Genomic DNA, 17,746 nt, shown 5'->3' on the forward strand with positions numbered 1-17,746 from the left:
TGGTTTATATCATTGTCATATTCGGATAAAAAATGGATATATGTAAAAACAGAATTCAAAGTGCCTTCACAAAAGCCACTTATTATGAATCATCGTCTCCCCAATGGATAGTTTATGAACTGGAGAGTACAGTGGGAGATAATTCAGTAAGCGAGCACTGCACACATCTCCTACGATTCCTTTACAAAATACGCTGCCACACAGGACTTTATACACGAAACGCTAGGATATTTAAGATAATGCGAAGCAACATTGCCATATAAGACCCTCTACGACTATTACCTTTACTTACTCAGTCGCGACCATAAAGCTGTCCGCGACAATCTACGACAACACTGAGAATATACACAGTAAAGCTGTGAGTATAACTTTACTTACCAGTGCCGTTGTGAGACATGATGCAGTAGTATCACCCTGTTTATTTGATCTAACCTCGTCTAAATCTGTTGTTATTGACATCACTGAGAAAACGAGTCGCTTCCCACTCAACTGTACATGGTATTTCTTTGTAATATTAGACAATGTAACATTAAAGTTCATTGAGCCTGCGAGAGTGGACTTCCTCCAGCTACATAGTCTACTCTCAGCCAGCACTCATCGCAACCTGCCCGGACAAGCAGACTCTACTCCTATTTGCAAACTTTTTATCTCCTGCGGCATCAGATCTGTCACTTTAAATGTAGCTGAAATATGCGTACAACCTTCCTCTGTAAAAGTGTCGTCCCCTGTAGCATTATCCTCGATCATGACGACGCTCCAGACAGTAAGATGTCAACACAAGCGAAAAAAATGTCACAGCTCAGAAGTTCAGTTCATGTAAGATGTAAGATAAGTTAAAAACGCCACATTGCCACAGATTTCACTACAATTCTTCCTAATGCCACCGTGGACGTGTGGAACGACCAGAAGGTCGTCACACTCACTCTTTCTAACATTTCACTCCTTCCTTTGACGCCTGATGGAGGTCATAACCGTGACACCCAGCGTTGAAATCACGCGCTTTTCTGATGAGTGGCCGAGGAAAACATTACAGACACACCGCCACTCAGAACTGTCACGAAAAGTCCACAGGGGGTGGCAAAAATGGCGTCAATGAAACCACCGTTTTCCCTTTAGTGTTTATTCCCAAACACTTCGTGGTCGAAAACGACAGTTCGTGGTGAGCAACGGGTAGACGTTCTCCCCAAACTTCGACGCTGTTAACACTCTCGGGCTTTTCAGCCCTTCTCTGTGGACGTTGTGGGGCTGCTTGCCCATGGAACGTGATCACACGCGTTTGGCGCGCAGCGCGACCGCACTTTTTGCCTCTCTTGTACAACTTCGAACCACGAGGGATCGTTCCAAGCCATTCGACAAAGATGAACGTGATCCGAATCAGCTAAAGGTGCTTATGCTCTTTTAGCGCTCTGTTTATGTGGCGTGATCACGGGGCATGCGACATTGACATATATGTGAAGAAACCCGCCATAGCACCTGCCCACTTCTACTGAGAATTTTATAAATGTACCTGTACAGACAGGCCAACGGCTTTGCCGCAGTGGTGACACCGTTTCCCGTCAGATCGCAGAAGTTAATCGCTGTCGGGCTGGGCTAGCACTTGGATGGGTGACCATCCGGTCGGCCGAGCGCTGTTGGCAAGTGGGGTACACTCAGCCCTTGTGAGGCAAACTGAGGAGCTACTTCATTGAGAAGTAGCGGCTCTGGTCTCGTAAACTGACATTCGGCCGGGAGAGCAGTGTGCTGACCACATGCCCCTCCATCTCCGCATCCAGCGACGCCTGTGGACTGAGGATGACACGGCGGCCGGACTGTACCGTTGGGCCTTCCAAGGCCTATTCGGACGGAGTTTAGTTTACCTGTAGAGACAAAACCATGACGAAGTCCTAGGGGCTTGGAAACATGCAACACTTACGACACTCTCAGCTTCTCGATGGCCTGTAATCAGGCGCAAGGGCAGCGCAGCGGCGGCGTAAGACCAGCTGTGCAGCCTGGTTGCATCTGACGGGGACTCTAGTCTGTCTGTACATCCACATTTATAAGGTGCTCAACTAACGCGGGTGGGTGGCACCGACGATTTTGCAAACTGGGTGATCTTAGAAGGAACCTTAGACATTTTATTCACGCATGTGTCATTGTCGCATGTCCCCCATGATCACCCCACGGGAAGAATCGCAATAGGAGGTATGAAAAAGGATAAGCACCTTTTGCTGCTTCAGACCACGTTGAAATTTCGTCGGGTTAACGGTCCATAATGGTTCCAACCTGTACACGAGAGCAAAAACTGCGGTCGCGCTGCGCTCCAAAGAGGTATGTCAACGTTAACGTATGGGTAAGGTGAGCTGGATCCTTCACTTGGATGGAGTGTAATAAGAAGTTTTGCTTATGGCTCGTTGGAAAACAAGAACCGACCATTCCTTGATCAAAATATTTGCACTCAGATCATTACTAAATGTCGAGACCAAGAGCAACTTGATGCGGAAGCATTTTTGCTCACTAGTGGATCCAGGTGTCAGAATCGATATCTCCAATACTAAATCACATGCCATTCCAAAGCCTCAAAGTTCAGATTACTTTCATAATTTTATTTAAGTATGATGCATATTAACATAATTTCATCCAAACTATGTACAAAATTTTGAAGTATTGTGAGAATGCTGTTTTTCGTATATTGCTGCTGACGTAATGTGTTGTAAGATTTTATTAACAGGTAGTCTTTCAGTAGTAAATGTTTCTTTTTCAACGATACAATCCCTCTAAAATTTATATTTGATTCAAGAATCTACTTGAAACAGACAAGACTGTGTAGTGAAATGTTGTCTTTATCACTCTCAGCTAATTCCTAAATTTATTCCCATATTTTCTCCAGCGGCATAAAAAACTAGTATCTACCAACAATCCCATCTGTCCCCGTCGAAGGGTCTACAGTTGTGAGTGCACTATTCATTAGCTACAGCAAAAGTGGCATCCATGCACGAGCAATGAACAATTACTCTCAGCTGCTGCTTGACTGTTCCACATCCAGTGTAACGTACCCAAAGGACTACGAAAATCTTCTTCGCGTATAAATTTCGTAGCGTAAATTCTACATTACTCATGGACGAACACAATATTTGCAGAATGCTGTGAGATTATACCTGTACAATGAGTAAAGAATAGGTATCCTCTGTAGAGGCCTAGTGCAAAAAAAAAGTTATTTTTTTTTAAAATGAAATTTATATGAATTCAGTTTTCTGTCTGTTTCATATAGACCGTACCTACGTACACCATTGAATGAGAGGTCGTGTAATTTTTATAGGATAGGGGGTGCTGCTGAAGAAATATTTTATTTCAAACTAAGAGCGCATCCATGCATCGGATAATCACGTGATTATTTATGCAGGTGGATAAGACACTGTTGTGTACTCTTTGTACCCGCATCAAATCATTCAAAAACTGACATAACGAGAATAGTACAGGTAATTCGTTCTCCTATTCGAAACCTATTAGAGATTGTCTAGTCAAGTGCTTACATCAAGTTCTTAAATCAAGATTTGTGTGTCAGTATTGAAACTACATTATTTTCAATACGAGTTTTTAAAACTATTTATTTATTTTACGGCTGTTACAATAGTACCAAGAAACAGGCATCTTTTTGTCTAAGCATACATTGTCGAGAACTGTCAAATAAGGGTACAGTCTACAGAGTGATCTTCTCATGCATTCCACCGTCTCTTGCGTAGTATAAATTTGGATGTAAATTACGTATTTCACAAAACTAATGAAAAGAGAATAGTAAATGAATATTCCGTTACCTCTGCAGGTGCACAATCAATACGGCTGTAATAAACCATACCAGTTCGTTATGAATTGTAGCTGTTCAACGTTAAGTAAGCTACTGGGAAGCCTTAATAAGTTTGGTTACATATTTTGCTTTCTTCACACAGCTGGAGACAAACTCAGATCGATGTGGTAGTTTTGATGTTCCGATTAGTCACTTTCAGATACATTGTTAATTCATACAATGTCTGTACTTATACAGTGTTGTATCTTCAGAATACAATGTCTTTCAGCCCTGCGTGCACATCTGATGCAACAGACACTGTTTCTGACGTTTACAGATGTGACAATCTTAACGAAAGAGTTTCGTATTCTCTGATTATGCGTTGACGTCAGCACTTTGTGTCACATGAAAATTTGTGTCAGTCTAGGACTCAAATCTGGACTCTCTGCTTATTGCGTTAACCACTTCGTCTGCCCGAGCATGCATCCAGGGCTGGGCGGAAGTTTCGTAAGTCATATAGTCATAACCCCAATGCTTGTACAATTTCTGAATCCTGCACAGTGAGACAAATTTATATCGTCATTTTAGCTCGTCGTAGCATGCATCCATTCATGCAAGTCTGCAGAACATTAGGGCATTGTACGGTGAAGGTACAGACACTGCCAAAAAAAAAAAAAAAAAAAAAAAAAAAAAAAAAAAAACATTGTAAACATTGTAACCAACAGTTACATATCCAAGCCCCGACGGGCTAAAGTGACGATATAATATTTGTCTCCCTGTGCGTTAAACACGAATAATGCGAGCAGAGAGTTGTGACTGCGTAACATATGGAAGATAGATCCGTCCTGGCGGTACGCTCAGTAGCGAAGTGGCCTTTGACAGTGGAACTGCATGAACGTCTCGTTTATGTCTCTGCGACGATAGCACACGCACATTGTTGTTGTAGTCTACAGCAGTCTCAGTACAACTTACGCCCTTCGATGCACCATGATACTTTCACAGTGAAAATGGACGTGAAGTTAAGTTTTACGACCGGGTATGCACGATCAAAAGCATTGGAATTTGAACAATTTTTACAAGATGACGTATGTATTTATTATCATAAACTATTAGAGATTCACCTTCCCATTTTGAGTAGCGTGGTCCACGTGAATATGGCGGATGATGGCGGCTTGTGAAAGGATCTTGAACAAGGTGAGTGATCTTCAATTCAGATATCTGGACATACACAATGACCCAATGAAAGTTGAACATGTGGGTCTCGGCCAGAGCTACTGTTTGACATGAGATGGTGATCATAGCATTTAGAACCTACGGCACTATGATAAGCTATACGGCGGAATAACTGGTACACCTTAGCATGCACCCGGATCTGAACAGGGTGCAGCTCGTGCACACAGACTTTACTACACATGTCCCGTCATCACTGAACATAAGCAGATGCCGTGTCATCATAATTTACGACAGTAAGCCAAAAACATATTCAGTATGTGGGCAAGAGGGGCATCTCAGACCAAGTTGAGTGTTACGTCGACAGGGGAACGGAATACGTCGACCAATCTGATGGTGCTTCTAATGGCGTACGTGGAGCTCCTTCAATCTGTACCATCTATTCGTCGACTGTCGACACAAGCGTAGTCTCCCATTGTTCCTGAGCAAGCAGCCCCTAACATGGCGTCAGGGCACTACGGATGGGCAGGCCTTGCTCCCTGTGCACCCCCCTCCCCCCAGTCTTGCACACAAAGGTGTAAAGGAGTAACAGCCCTTTTAGAAGAGGTTTTCCACAGCAGACTTGCTGGTAAGAACCGACGCTGTTGTCCTCGATGGCAGCCACCTCCAGTTATTGTCGGATACCGAGTCACATGTCCAAAAACCTGTGCACCCTGTCTCCATATGCCTGACGCTGACCGTTCTACTACTTGAAAAAATAAAAAAGCAATTAAGGCCATCGCTCACGAGAAGCGGTAAGACCGGGTAAAAAAATAATACAAAATGTGGTTAAGTCGACTGCTCACGATGAGCGGGACGTTCGATTTCGAGTCCTGGTCTGGCATAAATTTTCATGTGTTGTTAACAGCTGACGTCAATGCCTCGTAGCATGAGACACGTTTCGTAAGTTTCGGAAAATCCTTCACGCTTAACGTGTTCTTGTCAAGAGGAATCTGTGTATTAATACGACTGTTACGGCAAATGATTGCACAGATACCGTAAAGTAATTTTCGTATAATTAGAAGCCGCCATTTACACACTTATTTTCGCCACGTAACGCAAGTGCCATATTTAACCATTGACAAAGTTGGAAAAAACATCTATACAACACAGATCACGAAAATTTATAAGTGATTTAAACACCGTCCTCCCGAATGCGAATCTGGTGGTTTACCCATTGCACCATCTCTCTCGGTCTTGTAGGATTCGACGTGTTCTGATAATTCACCCAGTGTTAGTAATGCTATGAAACGTGGTGTATATATGAGCTCTTTCTCTCTCTCTCTCTCTCTCTCTCTTTCTCTCTATCCCAACACTCAAACACAGACACACACACACACACACACACGCACACACACACACACGTGTTCCTCAACAAACACGTGTAGGCTCACTGATCAATGGTAACGTCAGTTCAGAAATCTGTTACTACATGTATCAGGAATGAATGTAGTTAATAATAAATGATTTGTAAACGGCAAGTGATTCGAGGGTACAGCTTTGCACCTATAACGATTAATACTGTCATGCATATTATTGTTATTAAAATGAATGTGTTTAATTCGTTCTTATTGTCACTTCAAACAATATTACGGAGCAACCCTGACAGTGCCGTGTCCCCAGAGTGTGCTCTCATCAGTAGGCCCTATGTTCCAGGGAACGGCTGCAGCGGTACATTCTCGTCCCAGAAGTCCATGCGGTCCTTGTCCTTCTCGTGGCCGAGCGTGATGTTGGCTTGTATCAGAAGGTAGCTCCTCCTCGTCATGTCGTAGGGCTCCCAGACCACAGGATCTGCAACTGGTGTCGGGTTTCTGCGGAAAATATGCACTTATTACTAAAGCTTAATTTTGTCCATTTTTGATGACATTTGTCCGACTAGTATGTTGACTGCTGCACTCAACTTGACATCCTGATTACAAATAAGGTTCTCTATACTTCTTTTATACTGGCGGTAGCAAACCGGAGAAGCAAAGTACGTGATGAGAATATCGTTTTGGCCACGCCTGTTATCAAATCTCTCGTTGTCCAGCAACTGATTACAACTTCAGACAATGGTCAATAAAATGATATCTACAATAAATGACATACTTGGTTTGAGTTGCCTATAAATAACAGATAATGTGAACGTCTCGATTACTTTTAAGAACTAATTTGCCTGCAACGCATATACCATTTCCTAATAACCTGTAGCAACGGATTACATTATATTTTCTTCAGTATAGGTGAGGTACTTTGAGAATGGCCATAAAATATCAAAGGATATTTGCCACCATATGAAATCATTCGCCGTCACGTGGCTAGTCCTTATGCATGAAATTCAATGTAACGGATTTGTAACTTCCCATGACGTAATAACAGTGAGCACCAAAAAATGGAATGAAGTGCAATATATTACCTGCCATTAGGGTCGAAACCGTACAGTGCCCTAATTACAGATCGTTATATTAAATACCACCAACTGAGGATTAGAAGTCTGCATCCTTTGATATTTGATACCCAGGAAACCACCTTCATTCTCTCTCAAGTGGCTGCTTCCTGTTGGAACACCTCTACCTCAAACTCGTAGACCTAGAAGATGTGCCTACCCGCCCAAGTGACCTCCATTTGTTCTCGCAACCTCTGAACAAAACATCAGGTGGTGGCATTCCTCTGCTCGGGAAATTCCATACTCGCTTCCTATCTCTGTCTCTCTCAAGTGGTTACTTTCTGATTGTGTGAACACGTGCACGAACCACCGTGCCCCCACACGCAGATGGAGGTTTCCTTCCCTCCTCAGAATTCGGTGTTCCTATTGGATAATGCTGGGGACAAAGGGAAAACTGGCGCAATTGCAATATCCAAGATAGCGGGAAATAGTCCAATTTCACTACCCAATCAGATTAATTGTTCGACAATTTACATGAGTCAAATAGTTCACTTAAACCGTTCACCACCAACTTACAAAGATTCTTATTCTTAATAAAACATTTTAAATGTCTGAGAGTCACACACAAACATTTTGCGAATCAAGTAATTAAATTTCCGCCACAAATAGTTCGTAGCACTAAATATATCTGGGGTCTTGTATGCAACAATATTTGAGAACACAAGTGCTCTCGTCTACAACAACTTTTCCATTTTACACTAAGCATTTCTGGTGAAAATAAAAAACCTTCCAATCGCACACACTTGCGATAATGACACCCATGTCATCCACCGACGGCAGGGGCCGCGGCCGAACCGGCGAGGAGAGGAACAGACACCCACACACTTGTCAGCGATGCCGGTACATCTCCAGGTAGCCAGGTATCCACATAATGGTCTTACTAGATGCTCAGAGGCTTGAGAGAAGGCTACTGTGACCGCCAAGCAATCAACCAATTAAATTACATGGGGGTGATAATCGTCCAGCGCAAACTCAAGCCATATTGAATCTTCTCACGCAGTACACACGTCCACTTCTGTCGCTGCTCAACCAGTGTACTGTTTACTTTGCTATTCAGCCACCCAGAGGGCACTGAGAGCGCCACTGCTGGGACCTGTCCACGCAGTTGCAGGCAAGAGCCGACAAGTAGGAGCATACTTTGTACCCACCAGTCGCGAGAGCCTAGGCCACAGCTTTCGGTCAGCTGAAGCATTGTGCCCACTCCTGCTGCTAGCCACAACAGAATGCGGGACAAACTAGTGTGGTTTGGACATATAGTTCCAATTCCACCTACAACATAGGCTTTACAGTAAAATAATCCAATTTAGCCAATCCGAAACGGGGGTGTTGTTGCCGATACGCCTAGAATTTCTCATACAAAATGTACTTTTATATATCACTCTATAACTGGGTAGTATAGCTGATGTTATTATGATGGTCATCTCTCCCTGTGTAGGTGGGAAACTGAAGTTTCATTAAAAGATCTCGCCGTAACGAAATAACGCATGATTACTGCTCCAACTCGTGAATCATATCTGTGGTGCTCTTGCCCTCACTTCCAACCACCCCAGCGGCAAGTTGCTGGTATCAAACTGATTGGCTAATTAATTAAATTGATCATAAGAGTCCCTTTGTATGACTCGTAATTTTTCTCCTGCAGTCGGATTATATTTCTCAGATTACCTTTACAGCTGTTTCTGTGACGTCTCTAGGGGATTCCCTGAGGCTAGGCAGTCACATTATCCAATACCAAAATCGGTGGTAACCGTCATCAAATAGCTGAAGATATTCAATGGTTATCATGTTCTCTCTGTCTGTTGCCTAGTCAAGCTAGTGGAAGCATTCCTATTGACTCCCGCCAAATTAATGGCTGGATACTTCGAAAACTAAAATGTAAATCACTAGACTGAAGGCGCTCTTCTCGATGAACACTATTGAGAAAATTTAGAGAACCAAAGTTTGAAGCTGACTGCAGGAGTCTCCTGCCACCAACATACATATCGCGTAAGGACCACTGAGATAAAATACGAGAAACTAGCGCTCCTAGGGAGGCATATAGACAGCATTTTTTCCGTCACTCTGTTTACGATTGGAATAGGAAAGGAAGTGACTAGTAGTGGTACAGGGTAGACTCCGTTACACACCGTAGGGTGTGGAGGTAAATTTAGTCTACCTATTAAGCTGTCACTCCATCCATTTATAGAGACAAAACTCACGGAAGAATGTTGTCTCTTACTTATCGAGAGAACGAAAGACAGTATTACTGCTGTTGATTGTCTCTCAGTAAAAATCTTCATATTAGGCCCTAATTTTCCCATTACAGTCACTTCGTGAGGTGTAATTGAGAGATTGTAATATGTTTTCCCGCAAAACTTAGAAGAAGCGGTACAGAGGTCATCTCTCAACTCCCCTTTCGTCAGATTATTGCTTACCTGCCTAATTCTCATGGATCTTCCAGTAATCGATATACAGCGTTTGAATCCACCTTTTTCAGATGTAGCATATCTCCATACTACTAGTCTAACAGTGTCAAAGAGTTTCCAATACGCTATCCACTGAATCATTCACATTGGTGCAACAGCGTCACACCTCGACGTATAATTCAGAGCTATGAAAGACTAGGGGGAGATATGGCACTTAATTACAGTATTGCATGCCTACCCCCACCCCCCTACCACCCTCCAACACCGAGGGACCACCCTTGGTTCTCGCGTAGTCCTAGTTATTTATTTAGAAGCAAACCCAGCTCTTCTACACTTATCCAACTACCGAACTTCGAAAGTCAGTTAACCATATACAAGCCAGACTAAATCAGTTTCAACATGCCCTCCAGTAACAGCAGCCATCTTGGTACCTCTTGCACCTTGATCCGAGTTGTAGTGCAACAGCCTCTAGGTGACATACCGAGAGAATTTCCAGACACTTGCCTCCTGCATCGTTACATCTCGGTGGGGGGAACACATTCTACATAAAAATTCCACGCAGATGAACCTGAGCCTGACAAATTCTTCTCCTTTAGCGCAACGAATTGTTTGTTCTTAGTGCATGGGTTGCTTCTCTTAAGATTCAAGCAAATGAATTCCAACCCGACCAACGCATTCTTCTTCAGCTCGCTCTAGATGCTTACTGCCATGCATTTTACGGCAGTTAACGTTTCCGATGACAGCGTACGGGCTCTCTAGTCGTATTAATGTGCAATAGATTTAGATACGTTCGAGTCAACTACCAACTCCACCACAGGTCTTATCACCTGCTTGCATCCAACTCCATCACATACGAACATCCCACATCTAAAACAAATACACAGCAAGAGGGTATACAGTGCATGTTGGAGGGTACATTGCGCCAGTATTATCGATTACAATCGATGACAATCGCACATGCTTTGATTAAAAAATTGCCTATATACTTCCACAAGTATCCTAATCCACCCCTGTGTTTCCAGGAGAAATACACCACTTTCCTAGAGATTTGTCATTTTCTGTCATGTGTTGGAATGGAGTATGCCAACCTATACAATTCTAGCAACATCCACATGACGCCTTTGCTTCACAGATCAGTGATGCAACACTATCAGATGTGGATTCACAGGAGTGGTAGACAGCGACTATGGAGTGTCGAGCTGTAGAATCGATGGTATCGTCCTGATAGCATCTGAATCCACCTCATTTCCATGATAAAGAGCGTCTCCCATCAAGTCACAGAACTGTGCTGATTCTCTCAAAATCCCATCACGTCCCGATAATATTGTTCCAGTAGTTAGAAGGCTGTCTAGTCCTCTGACCATCACTGACTAAGTAGAGAGTGAGAAAGATGCCACACCAACATGCAGGGGGAAAGTCACAACCATGCAGAGTATACATGGACTGCACAAAGAAATGATCTTACAGTTACAGTGGAAAAAGAGAATATATACTGAGGTGCGAAGGTGTGCATCGTTCAAATAGAGTTAGGGAAACTGTGCAGCAAAACTGACATATATATCAAGGGGCAGTTGACGGCTAAATACGACACATTCTGACTCAGCATTCCCATCCTCGAGAGCAGCAATGTTAGTACTTGAATACTCTTTGTGCCTGGTGTTGCTACAATAAAATTACAAGTTCGAGAGACACCACAGGATGCATTTCAAAAGCAACAAAGTTCTGCGAACACGCATGATCTGCAGTAAGTAATATGTGCTGCAGTGGAACGCAAGTAAATCTGTGGCGTTGTTTTGCAGAAGATAGTTGGAGCATTGAAATGGAAACGTGCTCTTTGTGATTTTGGTCATGCAGTCATTCTAAGACCAACCAAAATTCATTGCAATATGGTATAGCTACTCCAAGAGCTTTCGCATGGAATAAATGTGGAATTCAAAGCTTAAACAAACGATTTTTTGCAGAATACTGTCGCATAATTTCCAAACGTTAGTCAGTGTGATTTAAATACAATGATGATGTGCTCGGTATTCCATCCCACCATTAACAAAAGTTCCATTATAACTAGAGTCTTCCATACCACTTACCTGCATATGGACTACATCCTGATTTGAAATTTAATCGTCTTACGATCCAAATACAGCCAATCCACAGAAGAAATGGAAGCACGTTTCTGCAAAATAGCTACCAAGCATCTGTCAGGGATTTTTAAGTACAGTGATGCTATAAGTGATACCCCCTACGCCATTAATAAACATTCCATCGAAAAAAGAGTCTCCCATGTTATATACATGCAAGTGGACTCCATTCTAATTTCTAAATGTAATTTGCTAATGAAGGAAAACAGAAATAATGCGGCGCACTCGAATAAGTTGCATGTAACATAGGTTCCAAATGACTGTGAGGGTTCTTTAAGTACTGTGATGCTGTGTAGGGTACTCCATTCCAAAATTAACAAATGTTTTCATTAAAACTACATTCTTTGAAATGTACTTCCGTATATCTAGCATTTATGGAAGCTCACACTCGAACAGTCCATTTCCGTAGTTATAATTCAGAACTTAAAAACCACGTTCTTTTTAGTGGGGGGATCTTCCTGCCACATTCATACATAAGTGGGAAGAGTCTGCGACACAGTCACTGCCAGACAGGTAGATTTCGGATGAAGTGGTGACTGGATGTTTGAAATTCTAAGATAATACGCATACGCTACAGGTGGTAGCTACTGCGATATTCCAGACAGCTGCTGCATCAGATTATCACTTTTAACGTCAGCCATTTCCAACCCATATTGTTTCATTGTGGGTCTGTAGACGCTTTCGTGCTATCGCATTTTACACCAGGTGCAATTTAGCAGTTCAGCTGTTACAGCAGCAGACAGAGTTATCTCCTTTCTAGAATGCTATTCATTTGCAACACTCCAACCATTTAGATGAAGCGTGCTATTTCTGACCGACATCCATTTCTTTACCGCTACCTCTGAAAGGTCTAAGAGCTACATTTTCGGATACGGCTTTTCACGCTTTCTTCCAACATGTAACCATTATGAAGGATCTTCCTGCCTCATTCCTACAGAATGGGAAGAGTCTGTGACACAGTCGGTGCCAGGAAGGTGGATTCCTCATAAGATGGTGAATAGATGTTTGGAATTCTAAGAAAATAAGCACAAAAATAGGAAAAAGAACTGTAAGAACTGGTAACTACTGTGATATTCCAGATATCTGCTCCATCAGAACAACGTAACTACTGTGATATTCCAGATATCCACTCCATCAGAACAACAGTTTTTAATGTCATCCATTTCCAATTTAAATGTTTTGATCACGGGTCTTTTGATGCTTTCTTGCTGTTTTCTACGTAGTATTTCTACAGCCATCGCATTGTCATCCCCAAGCAGGAGGCATGATTTCTCAGCCCTCACAGAGATGAACTTGAGAAATTTATTGCGTATATAGCTGCTAAAACCACCACAAACATTCTAAAGTGTTCACCATCTCGACTCCTGCTTCCTGCAAAAATTTGAACGTTGCTAGACACTTTAGAGCAGAACAAGCACACTTGGCGAATCACAGACACAAACATTCTAAAGTGTTCATCAGTTCGACTCCTACTTCCTACAAGAATCTGAACGTTGCTAGACACTTTAGAACAGAACAAGCGCACTTGGTGAATCACAGACATGTATATGTACCAAACAAGTGAACCATCCACACACGCACACACACACACACACACATTTGGTTTCTATGGCATCATGGGATGGAGGAAGTTCTCCTCATGAAACTCACCCTTTCGTGTGGGTTATGGTGCATTAAATGGACGGTAGACTATAGCGCTGTATCTGAACACAGCTTTGCATGGGGTGGTAGAGCACACTAGCCGGCCGGGAATCTATAGTGCTGTACCCAGACGTGCATTTGGGCCAGGTGGTATGGCACATTAGACCTATTGTATAGTGTAGCTCTGTAACCAGATGAGGGGTGTGTGATTATGCAGTACAGGACAATATGAGGCTTACAAAGGGCAATCCCTCCCTCCCTCCCATAGACACCACGTGTATGTGTGTGTGAGGAGGGGGCGGGGAGGCCTTTCTTCTTCGGTACATACGGATGTCTATGTTTCATCATGTCTGTATGTTCTGCTCTAAAGTGTCCAGCACCCTTCAACTTCTTGGTTGAAGGAGGAATGCAACAGAATGTGTGCGGTGGTTTTAGCAGCTATCTGTGTGGTAAATTCTCAAGTTCACCTCTGTCAGAGATGAGAAACCATGTCTCCTAGATGCTGATGACAATGTGATGGCTGTAAGAACACTACGTGAAAACAGCAAGAAAGCATCAAATGGCCCATGATCAAACCATCTAAGCTGGAAATGGCTGACGATAAAAATTGCTGTTCTGATGGAGCAGATGTCCGGAATTTCACAGTGACTGCCAGTTCTTACAGTTCTTTTTCCTACAGTTATGCTTATTTTCTTCCTATACTGGTATATGTTATGGAAGACTCTAAGTGTAATGGAACATCTGTTAATGGTGGGAGAGAGTTCCAAGCATAGCATCACTGTACTTAATTAGCACTGAATGATTTTTGTAAGTATTTGACAGTATTTGTTTTTGTATGCTTTGAATTCCACATTCATTGCATGCAAACCTGTTGGAGTAGCTACACCAACTTGCAATGATCTTTCGTTGATCGTCGAATAACTGTCTGACCAAAATCAAGAACACCACATTTCTCTCTCACTGCTCTCACTACTTTAAGCAAAACGCTACCACAGATCTACTCATGCTCCACTGCAGCACGTACCACTTCCTGCAGATCATGTGTGTTCACATAACTTTGTTGGTATAGAAATATGTCCTATGATGAATGTAGAGCTGTTGATTTTAATATATCAACACCATCACGAAAATATTGATTAAGTAACACAGCTCACATCATAGACGGGAATGACGAGCCAGAATATGCCGTACTTAGCCTTCAACTGTCCCTCGACATATATGACAGTTTGCTGCACAGCATCCTCCACTCTATTTGAATGAGCCTCATCTTCATAACTCACTATATATTTCCGATCTCCACCTTTACTTGGAGGTCATTGTCAGCTGCCATCCTAACATTAATATGCATAGACCATTCATGATTAGACGATACATTCTAGCGGACAATGCCATCGATCTGAAAGGTTGACACTACATAGTTTCTGTCTAACAATCCTGTGAGCCCACATTTTTTTTTGTGTGTGTGTTTGCGACTAACCTGTGAAGAAAAGGCATCATGTGGATGTTGCTAGGATCGTATAGGCTGTCACAGTGCAAATAAACGTGTGACAGAAAAAAGTAAATCTCTGGGAAAGACAAAATATTTCTCCCGGAAACAAAGGAGTGGATTAGGCTATGAATAGGAATATATGGGCGGTTTTTCACTTGAAGCGTGTGAGATTGGGATGGATGGATAATCGACAACACTGGTGCTGTGTACCCTGCACCATGGATTGTAGACCCTCCGTAGTGTATTTGTTTTAGATGTTGGATGTTCATATGTCATGGAGTTGACTGCAAACAGGTGCGAAGATATGTGGTGGAGTTGGCAGTTGACCTGAATGTAAATAAATCTATTACACTTAATAGGATTAGAAATCTCACACACTGCTATTGGAAGCATTAACTGCCGTAAAATGATTAGCAGGAAGCACCTACAGCGAGTAGAAGTAGAATGCATATTCGGGTTCGGATTCATTTGCTGGAATCTGAACGAAAGCGATTCAAGCACTAAGAGCTGAGAAGTCAGTGAGCTAAAGCAGAAGAATATGTCAGGCTCAAATTCACCTGCATGGAAATCTTACGGGTGTTCCCCCTCTAAGATGTGATGGTACAGGTGGCGAATGACTACAAGTCCTCTTGGTATGTCACTAGGGACTGTAACTCTACAATTCGGATCGAGTTGTAAGAGGTAATAAGATGACTGCTGTTTCTGGAGGAAACATAGACACTGATTTAGTTTGGCTTGTACTTGTTGGTTGACTGGCTCTCGATTTAAGACAGTTGGATTAGCGTGTAAATACTGCGTTTGCTTCTACAGAAATAACTAGCACTACACGAGAACAAAGGTAGGTCTGTCTAGGGGCAGGGAGGGGGGGGGGGTGATAGTCACAAGGGGGTAAAAAAAAGAACAGTACTGTGATTAAGCCCCAAATCTCCACCTATTCTTGCAGTAGCCCTGAAGTATCCATAAAGGTGTGAGGCTGTTGCACCAATGTAATTGATTAAATGGATAGTGCATTGGAAGCTCTATAATAGAGTTATATTTGTATTATGGAGGTATTCCCCATTCTGAAACAGTCATGTATTTTTCATGAAACATGGGCTGTCAACGAAGACTTTGACGCTACTACACAGTAGTACTCCTAGCGTAGTGATCATAAGAATGAGAGAAAGGAGACTAGGAACTGTAGAGGGGTGATATTTACAAACAATCATTCGATGTCGATGAACTGTAGATGCTATGATTCTGAATTTATTCGTGCAGTCCTTGTATACTCTGCATTGTAGTGAAAATTTGGAAATTTGTAGTAAGTTCCTATGGGACCAAATTGCTGAGGTCATCGGTCCCTAGGCTTACACAGTACTTAATCTAACTTAAACTAACTTACGCCAAGGACAATACACACACCCATGCCCGAGAGAAGACTCGAACCTCCGACGGGGTAGCCGCGCGAACCGTGGCAAGACGCCTAGACCGCACGGCTACTCCGCACTGCACAGTGTAGCGACTTTCTACCTGTATGTAAGTGTGCCATCTCCCTCATTGTGATAGCTCTCTACCTAGTCAGTGATGGCAAGAGGATTTGACAGCCTTCTAACTAATGAAACAGTGTTATCAGAATGTGATGGAATTTTGCGAGGATTAGCACGGTTCTGTGACTTGGAGGCTGATGCCTTTTACTTGTCGAAATCAGTTGGATTTAGGTGCTGTCTATCGAAAACTGGAAGATTCGTGAGAATATGGCAGGTAAGCGGTACTATGACCACAGGGTAGTTGAGAGGTGACTCTATACTGCTTCTTCTAAGTGCTGTGGGAAAACACATTACAACCTCTCACTCACATCTCACGAAATGACTAATGTGAGAAAATTAGGGGCTAACAAGAAGATTTTTATCGATCTGCAGGAGTTCCGTCTTTTGTTTTCTCGATAAATAGGAGACAACATTCTTTCGTGGGTTTTGTAAGCCCATAAGTGGATGGAGTTCCGTGTTTAAGTAGGCTATATTTACATGTACTTCTGTATGCTTACTTTGCTAGCCATCCTAGGGTGTGTGACGGAGGCTACCCTGTACCCCTACTAGTCATTTCCTTTCCTACTCCGATCTCAAATAGAGCTAGGGAAAAAGACTATCTATATGCCTCAGCAAGAGTGCTAATTTTTCGGATCTTATCGTCGTGGTCCTTACGCGAAATGTGTGTTGGTGGCAGCAGAATCCTTGTGCACTCAACTTAAAATGTCAGTTCTCTAAATTTTTTCAATAGTGTTCCTCAAGAGGAACATCTCTTTCCCTCCGCTGATTCCCATTTGATTTCTTGGAGAATCCGGATACTAATTTGGGAGGAGTCAATAGGAAAGTTTCTACAGGGCTGTATTTTGAGGGAAACCCAGGTCTGCAGGCTCACACACTTTTGGCGGCTGTGGCGGTAGTTGTGGTTCGCATGCAGGCCAGCGGCGATGACGGGGACGGGGATGGAGGCGTCGCGGTGATGGAGAAGAGGGTGAAACATCCTACTGCCCCCATAGACTGACAGATCTCAGGAAGATTATTTCAGGAACAGTATACCGAAATTCGAAGTGATTTGCTTCCACCAACCTGACAAGGCAGCCGACAGGACGGATGTGATTTGCATGAGATACCTTGAGCTATTTGACAATAGTTACCTCCGACTTTGGTACTGGAGAAAGTACTT

The 17,746-nt window shown here is 42.8% G+C and overlaps 1 protein-coding gene across 1 annotated transcript in view; it reads right to left on the reverse strand.

Annotated features, from left to right (window-relative positions):
- Positions 1-6,614: 6,614 nt before the first annotated feature.
- Positions 6,615-17,746, reverse strand: part of LOC124788820 (venom carboxylesterase-6-like) — a 184,084-nt gene continuing 172,952 nt past the window's right edge. Inside the window, exon 10 of the mRNA XM_047256100.1 lies at positions 6,615-6,780. Coding sequence (XP_047112056.1) covers positions 6,615-6,780 — 166 coding nt within the window. The remainder of the gene's footprint in view (positions 6,781-17,746) is intronic.

This window comes from Schistocerca piceifrons, chromosome 3, assembly GCF_021461385.2.
Source record: "Schistocerca piceifrons isolate TAMUIC-IGC-003096 chromosome 3, iqSchPice1.1, whole genome shotgun sequence".
NCBI classification, from domain to species: Eukaryota; Metazoa; Arthropoda; class Insecta; order Orthoptera; family Acrididae; genus Schistocerca; species Schistocerca piceifrons.